Source organism: Panthera leo, chromosome B3, assembly GCF_018350215.1.
Source record: "Panthera leo isolate Ple1 chromosome B3, P.leo_Ple1_pat1.1, whole genome shotgun sequence".
Lineage (NCBI taxonomy): Eukaryota > Metazoa > Chordata > Mammalia > Carnivora > Felidae > Panthera > Panthera leo.
The window spans coordinates 80,722,744-80,743,647 of NC_056684.1; the positions used below are offsets into that span (position 1 = coordinate 80,722,744).

The 20,904-nt window shown below is 35.9% G+C and overlaps 1 protein-coding gene and 1 non-coding gene across 5 annotated transcripts in view; both read right to left on the reverse strand.

Annotated features, from left to right (window-relative positions):
* HEATR5A (HEAT repeat containing 5A) overlaps positions 1-20,904 on the reverse strand; it is a 121,684-nt gene that overhangs the window by 24,111 nt on the left and 76,669 nt on the right. For 2 of the 4 annotated variants that reach the window (XM_042942912.1, XM_042942911.1), the window contains exons 22-30: positions 20,075-20,101; positions 17,681-17,819; positions 14,581-14,760; positions 10,243-10,482; positions 8,560-8,741; positions 7,081-7,149; positions 5,449-5,628; positions 2,852-3,074; positions 662-910 (exon numbers count right to left, since the gene is read on the reverse strand). In XM_042942912.1, the coding sequence (XP_042798846.1) occupies positions 662-910; positions 2,852-3,074; positions 5,449-5,628; positions 7,081-7,149; positions 8,560-8,741; positions 10,243-10,482; positions 14,581-14,760; positions 17,681-17,819; positions 20,075-20,101 (1,489 nt within the window). The remainder of the gene's footprint in view (positions 1-661; positions 911-2,851; positions 3,075-5,448; positions 5,629-7,080; positions 7,150-8,559; positions 8,742-10,242; positions 10,483-14,580; positions 14,761-17,680; positions 17,820-20,074; positions 20,102-20,904) is intronic. The other 2 variants (XM_042942914.1, XM_042942913.1) reach the window with 1 other exon arrangement.
* Positions 7,829-7,901, reverse strand: TRNAE-CUC. The gene has a single exon. It is a non-coding gene; the product is annotated as a tRNA-Glu (tRNA).

Here is a 20,904-nt window from a genome sequence, read left to right on the forward strand (position 1 = left end):
TTTGCTTGCACTTTTGTACCTTTGAGTATACTTGAACCTTGTAATCCTTAAGAATGCAGATAGGAGCCCACAGTGGGGACAGGTAGACTGCCTCAGTATATTGATATTTTTAATATATACAGAGAAATTTAAAAATTTTATAATTAAAAAAATGTTTATTTTTGAGAAAGAAAGAGAGAGAGAGAGAGAGTGAGTGAGCGAGCATGAGTGGGGTAGGGGCAGGGAGATAGGGAGACACAGAATCTGAAGCAGATTCCAGGTTCTGAGTTGTCAGCACAGAGCCTGATGTGGGGCTTGAACTCATGAACTGTGACATCATGACTGGAGCTTACAAAGTTGGATGCTTAACTAAGCCACCCCGGCGCCCCCCAAAAATGTATAGATCTACATGGATCTTTTAAAAATTATGTACAAAGAACTAGGATTGTCTTATAATTTCTATCATTCATTCAACATGATGCTGAAGCCAGCCTGTAAATGGGATTCTAGACTTAATGACATCTGCAATTTTGTAAAATGTATATAAGTTCACTCATTTATATCAAGGTTATCACTAACACCTAACAAAGATGAGGTAATCACCACCAAGAGTTAATAGACAGTGAGGCACAATTCAAGAAAAACTTTGTAGGGTTAGAAGATTGTTAGTTCTTTTACTGACCTAAAATAAGATGGAATCTATCAGTGCAGACATCCTCAGGTGACTTTACTGTAGCCCCAGATGATGAACCTTGACACATAGAAGTAGGTGTTACAGGTCTTGAAAGATGAGATACTCCTTCATCTGGGTCAGCAACCACAAAGCCTGTGCTGGTAAGCCACAATGCTGTAGCATGCAGGATAAGTGCCCAGGAATTGTAATAATGCAATTTTGCATTTTCACTAGTCTCTGCTGTGTAGAAAGCACCACCTACAAAAAAGCGGAAGCAGTTTAAGGAGGAATAAAAGAGATTAGCTCCTACTACATCTTTTGTCTTCTTTGTTGTAAGATAACAAATCATTCCTATCATCCCAAGTTTCTTTAAGGAACTTATATGTGGTGTGTATTTGAAACAAACATTGCTGCCCATTTACTTACTTACAAGATTAATATAAACATTTTGCCTTTCTTAAATCATTACTTATAAAAAAGAAAAAGAAAAAAAAAACCTAGAACTTAGTTATACCACTAATTTTTATCCCTCTTCTATAACCATTCTCTTCAAGTCAGTGTGAAATCACTCCCACAATAGATGTTTGTATTCATAAATAATATGTGCTATTATTTTGTGTTTAACTTTACTTAAAAGACCCCATATTGTATGTAACCTTTTTTTTATTTTTGAGACAGAGAGAGAGACAGAGAGAGACAGAGAGAGAGAGACAGAGCACAAGCAGGGGAGGGGCAGAGAGAGAGGGAGACATAAAATCTGAAACAGGCTCCAGGCTCTGAGCTGTCAGCACAGAGCCCGACTCAGGGCTTGAACTCACAAACTGTGAGATCATGACCTGAGCTGAAGTCAGACAGAGCCACCCAGGTGCCCCATATGTAACCTTTTTGAACTTGCTTTTTTTCACCTAACTTTATGTTTTTGAGATTTACTTATGTTGATTCATGCCTGTCATTCACTAGTGGCTGACAACTATGCCAATAAATCAGTTTATTTACATTTTGATGCTACTGAAAAGTACAAAAACCACTCCTATCTCTTTGTGTATAATTCCAGGTAAAATTCTAATAGGAGTTGGCAGGCTGATTTAGAATTTATCAAAGAGTAAAAACAAAACAAAACAAAAAACCAAAACACAAACAAACCCCCACACACAACATTTTGGAATAACATGAAGAATAAAAGTGGCTACCAAATATCCAATCCATAAAATGCAGTATTAATCACTGACTAAAAAATTAGATGTTATCCCCATTCCATACACACAAAATAAATCTAGCTGCACTAAAGCCCAAAATGTAAAAAGCAAAACTGTAATGCTTCTAGTCTTTATGATCTTAAATAAAAAAAATCTATCAGGTGTTACACAAAACCATAAACCATAAATGACTGATTACATTAGTTTTAGAAAAATAAAGAAAGAATAAGCTATAGACTTGGGAAGCATGCATTCATAAAGGAATGATACCAAAGTTATATAAGAGATTAACAAGTCAGTAAAATCATGACAAATACCAAGTAGAAAATGGACAAGGCCTATGACTAGGTGATTGATGGAAGAAGAAACTTAGCCCATAAAACTATAAAAAAAGGTTTTCAATCAATGAAAAAACAAAATAAAACAATGAAAAACTATTTCATACCCACCTAATGGCAGAAATGATCAAGTATGACAACACATAATGATAGAAGATGTAGTGAAACAGAAACATGCTGTTGGTGGGCATATGAATTGTTTTAACTGCTAGGGCCCCTGAGTGGCTCAGTTGGTTATGCATCTGCCTCTTCGTTTTGGCAAGGATCATTATCTCATGGTTTTTTGAGTTCAAGCCCCTCAATGGCATCTGTGCTGGCAACATGGAGCCTGCTTAGGATTCTACACCGCAACCCCCCCGCCCCCCACCCCTTCCTCACTTGCATGGTCTCTGTCTCTCTCAAAATAAATAAATAAACTTAAAAAAAATTGTTATAACTGCTTTGGAGAGCAATATGGCAGTATCTTGTGAGGTAAGATGTGCATGCCTTATTATCTAGAAGGTCAACTTCAGGGTATCTAGCCTCAAGCAACACTCACATGCTTAGTCTATAAATGGAAATTATTCTACAGAAAATGTTTCAGATAAATATTACTTGCTAAGGGATAAATTCTGAAAAGTTACTGTCACTCTAGGAATTATGTACATCTATTACAAACCCCTTACCTTCAACCGGAAGTTGGGAAGCAAATTCTGAAGGCAAAGTTAAGAGAGCAAAATCCTGAAGCGCAGCAAGCCAGAGCCTACTCAGCGTGCCCAGGTCTGTGTGAACCAAGTCAAGCAGTCCATCTGATGAATATGACCCATTTCTGACACTCTCTTCTGAACAGGTGGTAGTCTTCAAAGGTTGTCTGTGGCTTTTATGTCTTTCTACAGCAATTATGTAGACCTGTTAATGGGTTAATTTGTAATTAGGAAGCTCTTATACCCATTAAAAAGGTGCTAAAATATTTTTATCTTGCTGAGGAGACCAACCTTACTTTTAAGCATGCTGTACTTCAAATGCACTCTGATACCAAGGTATACACATGTAGCCACACACACAAACTGGGACAGAAAGATCTAAAAATATTCTCTTTAATGGGATGCAACTAGGGATAGCAAATGCTTGACAACTATGCCACCATTCTGCACTTTGACATCCCTGAAAGCTCCAACTAAATGATCACAACACTCTTTCTCACTGAGTCTAGTTATAGCCCTATAATCTACCTCAATAAATGGCTTCAGATGGCCATTTCTGAGTGGCAATAAGCTGAAATACTGAAAATATTCTTTCAAAGTTACTTCTAAATCACCATAAAAAGTTTACATAAATAGAATGAAGATGGACTGTTCATAGGACTGTAAAATGCGAAAGTAGGGGAGCCCCAGTGGCTCAGTCAGTTAAGCATCTGGCTCTTGGTTTCGGCTCAAGTCATGATCTCAGTTTGTGAGTTAGAGCCCACTTCGGGCTCTGTGCTAACAGCGTGGAGCCTGCTTAGAATTCTCTCTCTCCCTCTCCCTGCTCCTCCCCCACTCTTGTGCGTGCTCGCTCACTCTCTCTCAAAATAAATAAAGATAAAAAAAAAAAAAAGAGAGGCCTATATATGTTTTAGACATTATTCCAGAAGTAACATGCAAAGAAGATACTTTATTTTCATTTCATGGTAAAAGAGCTAAGTCTGAAATCTGTTTTTTTTTATGGTCTTGAGTTTATGAATGTTTTTCAGGGTCTGCTGGTAATGGAATAAATTTGATTTTGATATCTAAGAATTTCCTAAAGATAGATTTGTAACAGACAAAGCATGTTAAGTTACACATGAGCCTGCATTTACATTTTGAAAGCACAATTGCAGTGTTACTACATTGGAAGCTACCATAACAATAGTTTCTAGATGACCTCAGGGCACATACAAGTGAGAAATGTTTACAGATTCGAAGACCAAAAACAAAAAAACAAAAAAACAAAAAAACAAGAATGTGAAAGTATTCAACACAGGATATAACATGTTCTACCCCTTTATCTACAATTCCGACATCTAAAAAGCACTGAAAAATACTTAATTTGGTGGCAAAATTGACTGAATTTATTTGAGACGATTTATAGTCTCCATTCAACATAGTGTGAATATTCAAACATTTTACTACAACTATATCAATGTGCTTGATTATAGATTCTATGGTATTGCTTCAATTTTTTGGAGAGATACATGGAATATGTACTGTATTACTTTTCAAAAATTCCCCAAATTCTGAATTCCAAATGTATCTGGCTCCAAGGATTTTAGATAGGAGATTATGGACCTTGGTTGTACAGAATCTGTTCGTCAGTCATTATTTTTACTGAGGAGAGAATGGGAGATAAGGGGCTTAAGCAAGAGCCCAGAGATTAAAATTATCATAAAGAACACTACATAAGTAGAGAATTATTTATAAAAATAGGTTAGAGAGAAGAGAAAATTTCTGTTTGCTCTACTAACAGCAAATGTTTAAAAGCATACAGAGTTTACTGTTAAAGATCATTAGTTCTAGGCAGAACTACTTCCTAAATAAGGTTTGTCAAACCCAAATAATGACAAAAATACATGGACTCCAATCTTCAGGTTTTAATTTGCTCTAATGGAGGAAATGTTTTTTTACATATTGGTTAATTCTCTCAGTTGCAATCTGAGACTATATACCTTCATTAAGATGATATATGAACTGAGGCTGGCCAAGCTTGGGAACTGCTGAAACCCCAATGATGTGTATACATGAGCGCATTATATTATTCCATCTACTTTCATATGTGCTCATTTTCGTAGTAAACCTAAAAATTATTTATCTTTCTTCCTGATTAGAACAGTAAATAAAGTTAAACATTTTCCTATAAGATTTCACTAATTTTGGAAAAGAAAATGACTGTTATTTAATAATTAAAAGCTATTCTGTGAAAGAGCTCTAAAAAAACAGTGAAGTATGTACAGAATTGATATAACATACAAGCAAACCCACACTTCCAAAATTCAGATGTCAATAAAAGTTGATTTCCACTGGTTATTATAAAGTCCTTGCAGCTCATGGCTGCCCCTGCCTAAAGTAGCAGATAACAGGCAATAAAAGATATTTTAGAATGCTTGGCTAAAAAGTCAATTAATATATAAAAAAATCTCATGTTGAACATCTTTTCTTAACCTTAAAAATGGACTTATTGTGTTTTAAACAGTCAATTTCAATTTATAGCCTACGGTGTTTATTAACAACTTCTAAAATTCCAGTTATAAATGGAGAAGCACACTAACCTCTGCCCAGGCTTTCAGCACAGCTAAGATCTCCATGGTAGAAGCACTTTCATTATATAAGTGACTCAGAGCTTCTTTTCCAGCCTGTATTTTTGTTAATGATGAAACAAGCAACTGATGAACTCTTCGGAGATCATTAAGGTCACTCACAACTCCACTTGCTATCCAGGCACTGCAAACCTGGTTTTTAAGAAAATTAAGTTACATTTAAAAATTATAAATACCTCCCTTGTAAGTTCAGCAGAGCTCACCTATATCTCAGGAATCTAGACAATGAAATCATCTTGCTATCAGGAAACCCAAAGGATGTGGCTGATAATGCAAGTCAAAAGCCAGCATTGTAAAAGGGAATGAAGTCTAAGGTTGAAGCAAGGAAACCAGTGCTGGTTAGTATATAAATCAGAGAGTTTCAGGTGTTATTAATATGGAGAAATGCAGACACAAAAGGTACCACTTTAATAAATGTTTGGATTAACATTTGAATTAAATCTTCAATCTTGATTGGAGCACCTGGGTGGCTCAGTTGGTTGAACGTTCAACTTCAGCCTGGGTCATGATCTCGTGATTCATGGTTTGAGCCCCACATCTGCACTCTCTATGCAGAGCCTGCTTGGGATCCTCTGTTCCTCTCTCTCTTCCTCTGCCCCTCCCCTGCTCACTCTGTCTCTCTCTCTCTCTCTCTCTCTCTCAAAAATAAATAAAACATTAAAAAAAAATTCAATCTTGATTATTTCTTCTTACTCTTTTAAAAGCAGAGATTGTGTGGTTAATTAAGATAACTGCTGAAAGATAAAGAACTTAACATTTAAAACCCCAATGAAAATTTTGGTTATTTTGAAAATGAGATACTAAAAATGTTTTAAAACAAAACATCATTAATAATTCTCCAATGCAAACAATTTGCTCAATTATCAGAGGTTTTCCTGGATCACAGTATTTTTCTTTTTCTAGAAAAAACTAATTTTTCCCCTTCCATCTATTTATTTACTTCCTGTCTCATTTAACAAAAGATTTTAATGACTTACAGCAAGAATACAATGAAGTGATAATAGAGACCTCATACAACATTTAATACAGTTCTCTGAATATTCAAGGTACTCAAATACAAGTGAATACAAGTGAATAAAAGAAAGTTGTGGGGCGCCTGGGTGGCTCAGTCGGTTAAGCGTCCGACTTCAGCCCAGGTCACGATCTCACGGTCCGTGAGTTCGAGCCCCGCGTCGGGCTCTGGGCTGATGGCTCAGAGCCTGGAGCCTGCTTCCGATTCTGTGTCTCCCTCTCTCTCTGCCCCTCCCCCATTCATGCTGTGTCTCTCTCTGTCTCAAAAATAAATAAACGTTAAAAAAAAAATTAAAAAAAAAAAAAAAAAAAAAAGAAAGTTGAAAGAATGGACTAAAGTTAGTTTATTCCATTATGTTTAGAAATAATTCAAGTCAGTTCTGCTTTAGGGCTGGATATTGAAAGTCTGACAATCACTCCCAGAAAAGCAACTTTAAAACTGTAGATTATAATGGCTCTTAGATACATGAAAAAATGTTCGATCTCACTTGAAATACAAATCTAAAGTATTCTAAGATACCCTGTGCTAAGAGAGGTTTTTACTTTTTAAGTTCTGTCTTTTTAACCATTTACCTGACATGCTTTGGCAGTGACATCAGGTGGTGTCTCTGAGGCGAAGGCTGGCCTAAGTGCCGCTCCTACCTGGCAACAAATGATAGGAAATACCAAGCATCAATAAGTAAGATAGCGCAAACTCTTCATCTCTTTAATATTTTTAAATTGTTTACAATAGGTATTCTGGACACCTGTTTCTTTCTGCCTGTCCACTATATCTATTTTTAGATAAAAGCACCTCAATTTTCCTTCGAGTAACCTTCTCTTATCTCCTGTTGTTGCTATGGAGATGAGAGCACTGGTGACTCCAGGGATCCAACCAGGGGTAATGAAAGCTCTCCTTGAAGACGTTTGCTGGGAATACTGGGACAGAAGCATGGTCTCTTTTTAAGAATGGGTGCGTGGAGCACCTGGACGGCTCAGTCAGTTAAGCGTCTGACTCTTGGTTTCAGCTCAGGTCGTGGAGCCCTGAGTCAGGCTATGTGCTGGCAGTGTAGGGCCTACTTGGGATTCTGTCTCCTTCTCTCTCTGCCCCTCCCCCATCTGCACTCTGACTCTCTCAAAATAAATAAATTTAAGAAAAAAAAAAAAAGACTGGGTGCTAAGAGAGAGCCATTTTGATACAACTTGGAGAGAGCAAACTTGAGAATAAAGCTGGTGTACAAGACAACAGAGCCAACTGCGATTCTTGAAAATAATTTTCCTCTTCAGTTTAAGTGAGCTGTAATTATATTTCTATCATTGCAATTTTTTAAAACAAGCTCTATGCCCAACATGGGGCTCGAACTCATGACCCTGAGATTGAGAGTCCCATGCTCTACCCATTGAGCCAGCCAGGTGCCACTCATTTGCAATTTTGAGGGCTAAGAATATAACAGAGCTCCCCTTACAGTGAATTGTAATATTTCATTCTAATATGACAGTTCTATATAACTCGAGTCCCTTCCTTTTGCTTTCTCCTGGAACATACATGGGCATTTCCTGCTAGGAAGATGTGATGGAGACAGCTAGTCAACTGGTAAACTGTTCCTGGCTCCCTAAATGCTAATCCACAAAAGCTGTCTCTGAATCATGAGAGGTAGGGAAGGATAAATGTTGCTGGAGGATTACATGTAATGTGTGTGACAGAACACTCATCTATTCCAGGAGTGACAAGCATGTAGCCTAAATGGAATATTTAGTAATGATTTAGCATATCTTAGGAATATTCAGGTATTTTGTAAAGAATTTAATTAGCAGAGTACTTTATTCCCCCACATTACCTAGCAGGTTTTGACTATTAACCTTTACTGTTATAAAAGACCTGTTTATGTACCACTTTGCTTTTACTTCGGAGATTTCTTCTTCAAACATACACATTTTCTATATGCTGATTATATATTGGTGACATATTAGCAGAGACATATACTCATTATGTAAAAAAAAAGTAGTAATTACTTTCACAGACTTTTTATCCAAGGTGTTAAAAAATAAAATTCTCTAACAGAAAGTGCTTACATTGGCTTGATACTGTTCCAGGATCACATGACCTGGAAACTCTGGTTCTGGAATAGCTGCAAATCGCCGAATAACAACTAACAGTGTTTCAAGGCCAGAAAGACGGAGCTGGTCACTATGATCTGTGGCAGCCATAAAGGCCATGCGAATTAAGTCGGCAAGATGTAGCACCAAAAAGTCATCTACAAGATTAAAAAAGTCTTATCAAGAAAAAGCATATGCTGGAACTAAGATTTATGTTAAGTAATCATTTCTTCTCCCTTTGATTGCACAGACTTTTCTAGACTTTCTTTTAAATACCTCTGATTTGATTTACTGTTTTGTTTTACTGTTTGTTAAACATAGACTTTAAAGATGGAGTTACTAGGCTCCTGCAAACAATCACAGCAATAAACTCCCAAAGCAAACAATTACACAGCTATTCAAAAACCAAAGGCAAAATTAGCATCCTTTAAAAGAGTATTAGTAGTACTATCAATAAAAACTTTGTTCGGACTTTTCAATAAAAGCATTTTAGAAGATATTTAGGAAACTTTGGGTGTTGACGAATTAGGCAGCTAATTTTTCTCTTTGTGCCAAGTTGAAGCTAAAAGACTTAACATTTCTTTTGAAAAACAGTTTTATGTGGTTCTTTATTTGGACTAGATTATCTTATTTTTCTATGTCTTGGCACACATACAAATAACGGGAATATTAAAAAATATTTGTAGCTATAAAATTATAAATGAGAATTCCTTTCATTCCTACAATACATTCTTCAGTATAATAATTCTACAGGACACAGGACAATCCTTTAATAATATTCCAACAATAAAATGTTCAGGGGTACAACTAAATTCTACCTAAAATATATCTGGGACTAATTTTAAGAATGTTATGGGTCACAATAAAGAAACCAACTCATCTTAGCAAGTGCCAATTACAATTTTAATTGGGAACAAAGGAATTACTAAAAACATCTCTGATATACTAATTTTATACCTATTGGTCTAGCATGGTGCTTATCACTCAATAAATGCTTGCTTGAAAAATCATTAAAACACAGATACCTAATTCGTACTCCCACACTGACAATAGCAACATTTTGCTATATAATTCTTTTGTCTGGTAAAAAATATATCCATGGCTTTTAGATATGTGCACTGTGTCTTTGAACATAATGTGCTTAAGTGAATTTTGAAAATTAGACACCAAACCATAATACACACACAGATCCCTTTAGGTACAGACAATAAAACTGAACAAAAAAAGGGGGAAATGATCTTGCAAGCAGGTTTACTTTACAATGTGATACGCTCAAACGTTTTCTGGGTAATATTTATGAAACCAAAATAATCTATAAGCAAAATTACTATAGGTTATAATTCAGAAAATAAATTTTCGGAGCTAGCTAATAGTGCACAAACTACTTTCCAAGAACATGATTATAAACTTAACTCATGCACATGCCCATTAAACATAAGTAAATGACTATTTAAGAAGCTTAATCATTAAAAATGTGTTAAAACATTAGAACTATGCTTAACTTTTAGCTTATATAAATATTATAGTCAGTTTCATAACTGATTTGGAACAATACAAACTACTTTCTTTCTAGTTTTACTTCTTAAATTAATATTAAAAACATAGGCAGACAACATTTCTATGTATATGCTTTGGTCTCTTCATTATTATGTCACTTACTTCTTGAATCCCTTTTTTTCATTTCTTGTGCTAAAGCAATGTCAAAATGTGCGCTGTGTGCATTCTCACACTGGTTAATTATCCTACAGACACATTCGGCAGCAAAGACTCTAGTGGCCCATCGGGGATTGGTAAAGGGATAGGATTTGTCATCATTTCTGGTGGTCAGAACTGAGGCATCATCCCCTTTATCTCCTTCCTCTTCTTGCATTGTATCCACACAAGTTACAGTTGTAAAATCTTTTATCAAGGGAGAATACATGTAATTACAATCAAATGGAAGACATATTTATGACTTCAAATTGAGACTAGAATTGTTGCTTATAAACCTTCAACAGTGTAATATAATCATATCTAGTAACTACAGGCAGCAGTGGTATCCAAAGAAATGCTGTAAGAACTGTTCCAGGTCAAAATGACAAAGTTGTTCCAATTATATTGAAAGTTAACAAACTAAACGTGATACTATAGACATGATACTAAATACTAGGATAATCATCAGTCCCCTGTATGTAGACAGTTATGCTTAAGGAGGCTCAAAATTCTCTCATATCCAGAGTATGAGGGATTGCACTAGGGAGACTGTTTTAACACTAGGGCTTTGAACAGATTTAAGAAGGTTCCTGAACCTACTAAACACATCTGAAAATATTTTTCTTAAGATAGGCTCATTTCTGTCATTTATAGTCTCATATTTTCCCAATGGCCTGAGCAGTGAGGAATGAATTATTTCTTCCTTATATTAACTGTTAACTTATTAACTCTGTTTAACTCAACTTCAAATTGAACTAGGCTATAAAAGAGACCAACCTTTTTTCCCTTAAAATATCTTCTTTAAACTTTTTTTTACTTTTTGGGGCGCTTGGGTGGCTCACTTGGTTAAGTGTCCGACTTCAGCTCAGGTCATGATGTCATGGTTCGTGGGTTCAAACCCCGTGTCGGGCTCACAGCTCGGAGCCTAGAGACTACTTTGAATTCCGTGTCTCCTTCTCTCGCTTTCTGCCCCTCCCCCACTTGTGCCTGTCTCTCAAAAATAAATGTTAAAAAAAATTTTTTTTAAATAAATTGTTTTTATTTTTTGAGAAAGAGTGCACATGCAAGCAGGAAAGGGACAGTGGGAGACAGAGGGAGAGAATCTTAAGCAGGCTCCACAGCCAGCATAGAGCCTGACAAGGAGCTTGATCTCCTGACTGTGAGATCATGACCTGAGCCGAAATCAAGGGTCAGATGCTTAACCGACTAAGCCACCCAGGGCCCCTTAAATTATCTTGTATGTCAACATTTCTTGAGTGTGTTATGAAAGCAAAGATGTCACAAAATTATAGCAAAGTCCTGTCTTAAGACTAAGGTAATAAGTCAACAGACTGAAATGTGTGTTTTCATTTTTTGTTTAAAAAAAATTTTTTTTAATGTTTATTTTTGAGACAGAGACAGCACACAAGTGAGGGAGGGGCAGAGAGAGAGGGAGACACAGAATCTGAAGCAGGCTCCATGCTCCTAACCATCAGCACCTAACCTAATATGGCGCATGAACCCATGAACTGTGAGATCATGATCTGAGCCGAAGTCAGATGCCCAATCTACGGAACCACCCAGGCGCCCTATGTGTTTTCTTAATAAGAAAGGATAAAGCCAAACTACAAAGGATAAAGAACAAATGGTAAAAGAAAACCGAGCACAAAGCTCTGGGAGATACCAGAAATAGGTGAGATACCAGAAAAGTGTAATCAACCTGTTTATCTACGCACATACAGATTTTCTTCCAAAGGAGAAGTTCTTGTAAGTTCTCAAGTGGTGGGATAGAAGAGCCTCAACAAAGGGAAACATATAAAGCATAGTAACTGAAAGAACAGATATAAATCAATGGAAGAGAAGAGGAGCAATAAGAATCAAGGGAGACAGTGGAGAATGTAAAACAAAGTTTAAAAAATGATGCCTTTCTTCAACATAATTCAGATAATACATTAAATTATAAAGCTTGAGTAACTGAGTTTAAGAGCTACTGAAATATAGTAGGAAGCTGAATTTTACTATTATTTTTTTAAAGTTTTTATTTAAATTCTAGTTTAACATATAGTGTAACATTGGTTTCAGGAGGAGAATTCAGGGATTCATCACTTACACACGACACTTAGTACTCCTCACAAGTGCATTCCTTACTACCCATCACCCACCTAGCCCATCTCCCCCACACCTCCCTCCATTAATCCTCAGTTTGTTCTCCATAGTTAAGAGTCTCATGGTTTATTTCCCTCTTTTTGTTCCTTAAATTCCACATATGACTGAAATCATAAGGTACTGGTCTTTCTCTGACTGACTTATTTCACTTAGTTTAACAGTCTAGTTCCATCCATGTCACCGCAAATGGCAAGATTTCATTCTTTTTTTTTTTTTTTTTTTTTGAGACAGAGAGAGCACGAGTGGGGGAGGGGCAGAAACAGAGGGAGAGAAGGAGAATCCCAAGCAGGTTTCGCATTGTCAGCACAGAGCCTGACATGGGGCTCAAACTCACATGAGACTATGACCTGAGCCAAAATCAAAAGTTAGACACTTAACTGACTGAGCCACCCATGTGCCCCAAGATTTCATTCTTTTTGATGGCTGAGTAATATTCCACTGTGTACATACACCACATCTTTTTTATCCATTCATGGATATTTGGGCTCTTTCCATAATTTGGCTATTGTTGATAGTGCTGCTATAAACATTGGGGTGCATGTGCCCCTTTGAATCAGTATTTTTCTATCTTTTGGATAAATACCTATTAGTGCAATTGCTGGATGGTAGGACAGCTCTATTTTTAATTTTCTGAGGAATCTCCATACTGTTTTCCAGAGTGACTGTATCAGTTTGCATTCCCACCAACAGTGTAAGAGGGTTCCCCCTTTCTCTGCATCTTTGCCAACATCGGTTGTTTCCTGTGGTGTTAATTTTAGCCCTTCTGACAGGTGTGAGGTGGTATTTCAACATAGTTTTGATTTGTATTTCCCTGAGGATGAGTGACGTTGAGCATCTTTTCATGTGTCTGTAAGCCCTCTGTATGTCTTCTTGGAAAAATGTCTATTCATGTTTTCTGCCCTTTTTTTTCACTGGATTATTTGTTTTTTGGATCGTGAGTTTTAAAAACTCTTATAGATTTTGGATACTAATCCTTTATCAGATATGTCATTTGCGAATATCTCTCATTCCATAGGTTGCCTTTTAGTTTTGTTGATTGTTCCCTTGGCTGTGCAGAAGTTTTTGTCTTGATGAAGTCCCAATAGTTCATTTTGCTTTTGTTTAGGAAGGTTTTTGAGAGCAGAGCATAAGTAGAAGCAGAAAGAGAGGGAGACAAAGAATCCAAAGCAGGCTCCAGGTTCTGAGCTGTGAGCACAGAGCCCAATGTGGGGCTCGAACCCACGAACTGTGAGATCATGACCTCAGCCTAAGTCAGATGCTTAACCGAGTGAGCCACCCAGGTGCCCCATGGAAAGCTGGATTTTAAAGTCATGCAGGGTAAAGTCTGAATCTACCTGTGTATGTCTTTGGACATATTCCCTAACCTTTCCAAACCTTGTTTTCTCTTGTGCAAAATGGAATATTAACTTCCTACTCACTGGATGGTTAAAGGATTAAATCAGATAAAGTATGTACAGTACCTGGAAGAGAACTGATTTGTCTCTTTTCTTCCTTTCATTTATTTTCTCTCTTACTCCAAAGATACAAATTTGAAAGACTCTAATACACATTCTCATTAACCATTATCTTATACTCACAAATACATTAGGTAAATAACAGTATTTTTTAACCCTGTTTGAAATCAACATTATTAAGTATAGAGAAACTTGCTTGCTCAGAATGTTGTAACTTTTGATGATTTTTCTATTAAGTTGATTTGATGCAATCCCTCAACTATTATATGCATGAAAACAAACGATGGGGCTACTGTAAGTCAGGTCATCCATTGTATAGTACAAATAACCCTACTTTTTAGTTTGTTTTAGACAGGGAAGTCATAAACGACAATCAGAAGAATACTAAAACCCACAGGCCTAAGTGTTAGACTTAAACACTAGAATTTTCTTTTTTTTTTCAATATATGAAATTTATTGTCAAATTGGTTTCCATACAACACCCAGTGCTCATCCCAAAAGGTGTCCTCCTCAATACCCATCACCCACCATCCCCTCCCTCCCACCCCCCCATCAACCCTCAGTTTGTTAAACACTAGAATTTTCACTTGAAAAATGCAACAAGCAATTACAATCCAAATACTCAGACAAAATTGTCAGTGGCAAACAATTTTATAGAACATTTTCACTTTCAATTTTATTTCAACTGGTAACCACCAATACTCACCAGCAGATGCAGCAAGTACATCTTTACAAAGCTTTAACCAGAAGGAGAGCTTATCCACTGCCATAGATGTAAGCATATGATTTAAAGTCTCTTTGATATCATTGCATAACTTCTGATCTGTCTCTTTGTCTAGTAAGGTCAATAATGCCCCTTCAAGGCCCACTTCTCTGATGTTAGCATCTGACAAGAAGAAAATCGATGATCTAAGTAATACAGAAAACAAAACTGCCATATGAGAAGTACACACATTCTGGAGTTATTAAAATACTACATGCAAATATTCTCACTGCAAAGTAATAAAGCACCTCAAAGGAGAAACATAAGCCTCGTCTAGCATCCATTTCCTCTAATTCTGGAAATGCCAAAAGAATAAATTTTCTCTTGAAGATTTAACTTATCTAGCATGTATTTATGTATGTATGTATGTATGTATTTATTTATTTATTCATTTATTTATTTTACAGTTGAGAGAGGGAGAGAAGAATCCCAAGCAGGATCTGTGCTGACTGACATGGGGCTCAATTCCATGAACTGTGAGATCATGACCTGAACTGAAATCAAGAGTCAGACGCTTGACCAACTGAGCCACCCAGGCAACCTGAACTTATCTAGAATTTATGAAAGCATTTAGATTCTAAAGATAATGCTACTATTATACTATTTTGTAAGAGAAATTATCTTTTAAAGACTAGAGGGAGACATCAGAGGAATAAAAGGTATAGCATAGGGAATATAAGTCAGTGGTACTATAATAGTGTGGTATGGTGACAGATGGTAGCTACACTTGTGAACATAGCATAATGTTTACTGAAACTTGTGGGAACACAATGCTGTACATTTGAAACAAATTAACACTGTGTGTCAACTATACTTCAGCAGGAATCAGTAGGAATGTTTCAGATTAGGAGTCTAAAGACACAGAACAAACAATGTAATATGTGAATCATGGCTGGATCCTAAATTTGGGTGGTGGTAAGGGAGGGTAGTAAGGAGTCATAAAGAACATTTTTTGGATAACTGGGGAAATTTGTGTGAGAACTGCATATTCTATGATGGCTACTTTATCAATGTTAATTTTATTAAGTACAGAAATGATGTGTGGTCATGAAGGAAAATGTATGTATTAGGAGTGAGCTGTCATGATGTCTGCAGTCTGCTTTCAGACGGTCTGGCAAAAGATATGCATCTGTGTAAGTATGGAAAGAGAGAAAGTTATATAAAATGAATGCCATAAAGATGCTAAGTAGGTGAATATATGTGTTCACTGCACATTTCTTTGAACTTTTTCCATTTGAAAAATCACAAAACTTAAAAAAAAATTTTTTTTTAACGTTTATTTATTTTTGAGACAGAGAGAGACAGAGCAGGAATGAAGGAGGGTCAGAGAGAGGGAGACACAGAATCTGAAACAGACACCAGGCTCTGAGCTGTCAGTGCAGAGCCCGACGCGGGGCTCAAACTCGCGGACCGCGAAATCATGACCCGAGCTGAAGTCGACCGCTTAACCGACTGAGCCACCCAGGCGCCCCCAAAATCACAAAATTTTAAAAAGGAAATATATAATGAGTTCTTTACTGTATTTTACTCCTATAGCTAATTCAAGAATTCTGGGAACATATACAAGCATATTTATGCAATAAAAGCCTAAAGCAAAAGATGCAGATAATTTCAGTGGTAAATATAAACTGAAGGTCACTTAGGCAGAATATCTCACATGGTTAGAAGATTAAAATTTCTCTGGTTAAGGTAAGTAACCAATTGTTTTCAAATGAGGTCTGCCACCTGTTTGGGTGGCTACCATACTAGTTCAGCAATGTTGATGAACTCAAGTCAAACAGTTAAAGTCAGTCTAATAACAAACTAAGGAGCACAGCATGACAGTAAAACACACTGATCTGAGAGCTTTAGATATTGGAAAGCTTTGTGAAGCCTGAGACTTTCTCAAAGTGTGACAGCACTCTGGAAACTATATGCATAAAAGAGTAAGATATTACCATTACTATTTTTGGAGGTTGTATGAATTTATATGTATATTTGGGTTACTCACATAATTTTAAAATAAAGACATACAGACTTAAATCTAACCAACTAAGAAATCCTTTAATTCAGTTCTAAAATAAAGAAGGGGCTAAAAACCCTTCCACCTAAAGAAGACTTATCTATGATAAATTTTATTAAATGAGATTTTGGAGGAAGAAAGGCACATATGGTAAATTATTTAAGGGCTAAATCCAACTTCAATGGATTGTTGTGAAAAAACTTGCTCTAAAATTTGAGTGGCTCTCAAATTTCAATATGCATTAACAGGGATTGCAAAAACATAGAAAACAGATTGCTGGGCTTTACTCCCAGATTTCTGGTTAAGCAGATTTTGGATGGGGCCCGATAATTTGCATTTCTAACAAGTTCTTGGTGAGGTGGATATTGCTAGTTTGGGGACCTAAGTTTGAAAACAATTTTTCTAAACCAGTAACATCACTGGTTGGGAATGGCAGTAATTGTTAGTAACTGTCTCTTGTAGCAGGTTTAAGACATTATATATTAACTTTTAAATTTCATTTTAAAAATTCATGTTTAAATGAAGACTTAAAATTAAAACAATCATTTGAGATACGACTGGGTGACTCTGTTGGTTGAGCATTCAGCTATGGCTCAGGTCATGATCTCATGGTTCATGACCTTGAACCCAGTGTCGCACTTGCTGGTCAGTGCAGAGCCTGGTTCAGATCCTCTGTCCACTCCCCCCCCACCCCTGACTTCTCTCTGTGCACCATCCACCCCCTGCTTGTGCTCTCTCTCTCAAAAATAAATAAACACTAAAAAAAACTATCTGGGGTGCCTGGGGGGCTCAGTCAGTTGAGTGTCTGACCCTTGAGCACCTGACTCTTGATTTCGGCTCAGGTTGTTATCTTCCAGTTTGTGAAAATGAGCCTCATGTCGGGCTCTGTGTTGGTGTGGGGCCTGCTTCTCATTCTCTCTTTCCCTCTCTCTCTGCCCCTTCCCCACTCAGGAGCCCTCCCTCTCAAAATAAATAAAAGAACTTAAAAATTTTATTAAAAAAATCATTTGAGCTGGAGATAACGTTGACAAAAAGAATTACCTAGAGTCAACTCTTCTCTGCTATCCTTAGCAAGCATAACAGCATGTTCTGAAACTTCAGCTGCTTCTCTCTGTACAAGCTGACGTAAACAAGCCAGTACTGCTCTTCTCAGTAACAAATAGGGACTACAAAGATTCACCTGAAAAATACCAATTGGGAAATGAAAGAGCTGAAATTCTTGGTGGCATTCATAATAAGTCTAATAGACATACACTGGATCCCTCCTGATTCTGTCCAGCTCATCACTAGGCTAGATTCAATTTGTTAAATACACAGAAACTTCTACAAACTATTCTAGTACATATTTTTTATTACAATTTAGAAATAAATAGCTTAAGGAGTAGTACATGTACTTGATTATGAAATATTCATAAACACATCCAAGCAGAAGCCTCTGGACAGTGTTAGAAGACACAAAATTTACATGAATAAAACAGTTTTGAGATAAAAGAAATACAACTGAGAAAGACTTTATTTGTAGCTTATACAACTGTGCTCATGCAAAAATATTATAATGTTTTACCATCCTCTAAGTAGAAATTTATATAGATCCATATAAGCAATATAACATACTGGTTAAAAGGGAGGCTCTGGAGTCAAACTGCCTCACTTTGAGTCCTAGATCCACCATTTACTAGCTGTGTGACCTTGGGCAAATTATTTAACCTCTCTGTGCCTTAGTTTCCTTATTTGTAAAATGGAAATAACACTACCCCATCTTATAGGGCTGTTGCAAAGTTAATTCAGAGAAACATGCAAAAGGGCTTAGCATAGTTTCTGGCACACAGTAAGTGCTCAATAAATGTTAGTTATTAACTATTATTAACAGTCTATCACTAGTATTTTATTCAGATGCCAGAGTAAGTAAACGCATTTTCAAATAAAGACAGAAAAGAGTTTTACTCAGAAAACATATTCACCAAAAACACTCTAGAGACACACATTACAGACAACAGGTTTTATATGTATGTATATCTACTTGTATATAATGGATATACATGTATGTACATAGATGTTACATATCAGAGATAAAGAATATTTCTGCTAGAATGACAGACTCCTTCCACATATTTTTCTTAGAAGTGTTTGAACAATGTAAATCTCAATAGATTGTGTCTACTGAAGGTAAATGGTATGACTGCGATATACCTTAAATGAACAATTAAAAAAGCCAAAAGTTTCTGGATACAAATTTCTTCTAAGTGATTCATAAGTAGAATAAAGTCACGTTTTTGCAATTTATTTTTTTCTAACAATGAAAGCAAAGACCAGTAAAAGTGTGGCTTATGTCAATGAATATGTGTCTTATACTATTGATTTTCCAAGCAAATTTGAGAAAGAAGGGCATACTTTGTATAGTGATCTTTATTTAGATATGGTGTATGTGAGAAAAAACAGAACTGAAGTAGGTGAGTTTGTTGAAAAGAGCAGAGGATAAATTCTGAGAAAAAGAGTAGGTGGTGACAGCTGGTTTTTAACACATAAAAAAAAAAATGCAAAGGGAGTGAAACTAAATTTTATCAGAAGCCAAAGACAGAACAGGTTTGTGAATATATCATCAGTGAAACATATGGATGGGAACTGCTTTATAAATATATTTTATTATACCCTCAAGACATATCATGAACTGAAAAGTCGAAAGAGGAATGCCGTTCACAAAGTCTAAAATTAATGTCATTCCAATCATGTTAAAGAACCACTGTTAGAAACTAGTATATAGGATAACAAGGGAGTTAAAATGTAAAAAGATTAAGTTTATTCATGCCCAAGATTATGGCTGTATTTTACAACAAAAACAAAAAAGCATTCTACAAGGCAATTTTAAAGAAAAGTTAATGAATCTACTAGTTATCTCACTGGAGTTTTACAAACATATAATACAAGGCAGGCGCAGCATTTATTCAGGCTGGTCAAACAATCTTTTAGAGACAGCATGCTTATAAAAGTACTCTTTACTTGTTTGGTAGAAAAAAAATTGAAGGCAGTCACACAAAGCAAAACGGAACATTTATTATCTCCACGTCATTCTCCAGCATTTATATTGGGAAGAGGAACAGAGTGAATTAAGGCAAACAAACCAAGCAGGCAAAATACAGAAATTAGGTCAAACTGTAATTATAATTCCTTTCTGAAATGAATATATTAAATCAAAATGATGCAAAATTAAGTGCAAGGAGTGAGTGCACTGGCTGGAGAAGGTTAGGGAGGATTTGTTTACACTGGTATTAAATAATCACCATGTAACATGCTACACATACTGGACTTTGCATTAATGGTTAGCTTAAACAAAGAGATGCAGGGGAAAACAAGAACATCTACAACCAAAATAACGACACAAAGAAACAGCACTGCAAACCTCAAAAAAAAGTTAGGAATTGAGGGTGAGGGACCTACCAACACAGAATTATCCAACAAGATCTCCTGCACAAAAACAAATGACAGACTGGTCATGACAAAACCAAAAGATAAATACTAGGATGATTTTGACAACAGTCAGCTAAGCATTAAAATATAAATGTTGATAGAGCTATCATTCAAACTGGCTTAGCTTCGACTTTAAAACTATGCCATGAATATTTCATTTTCCAACTTAAAATAGGAGTTGAACTAAGATCTTGGAAACAGTCAACTCAAGATGTAAAGATATAAAATATACAATAACTTAAAAATGTACATTTATGTAATTAGATTTTCCTTTGGAAACTCTCATTAAGCCTCAGTAACAAAGCCAGATCAAATAGACATGAGTGTTAAAAGAGTGATCTAGATTGCATTCAAATGAACAGGTGTCCAGCAAGGGACAAAGTTAATGGTTTACTTCATCACAAGTTAATTATAAATTTTTTACTCTTGGAAGCCAACTTAGAATACTCAGAATTGCTAGTGTAGCTAAGACCAAGTTCAGAATGGAAGTTAAACAGCATGCAGTTAGAAGAAAACCCTTTCTGTAAGATTCTTTCCTAATGATGAAATATATTCTGAATCTTCAGGGAGTTTCAATTAAAATGAAAACACTTCATGCTAAATAATTAAATTCTTTGTAGAAAAGAAAATCTGATTATAAAGTTGTTAAACAGGAAAGCAAAAGCAATTTTCTTACTATAGGAAATACTCTAAAATATAATAAATTCAATCTAATAAATTTAGAATAAAAGCTTACTAAAAAATTAAGACATGAAATTAACAAACTATAGTGATAGCAATTTTTGAATGACTTTTGAATA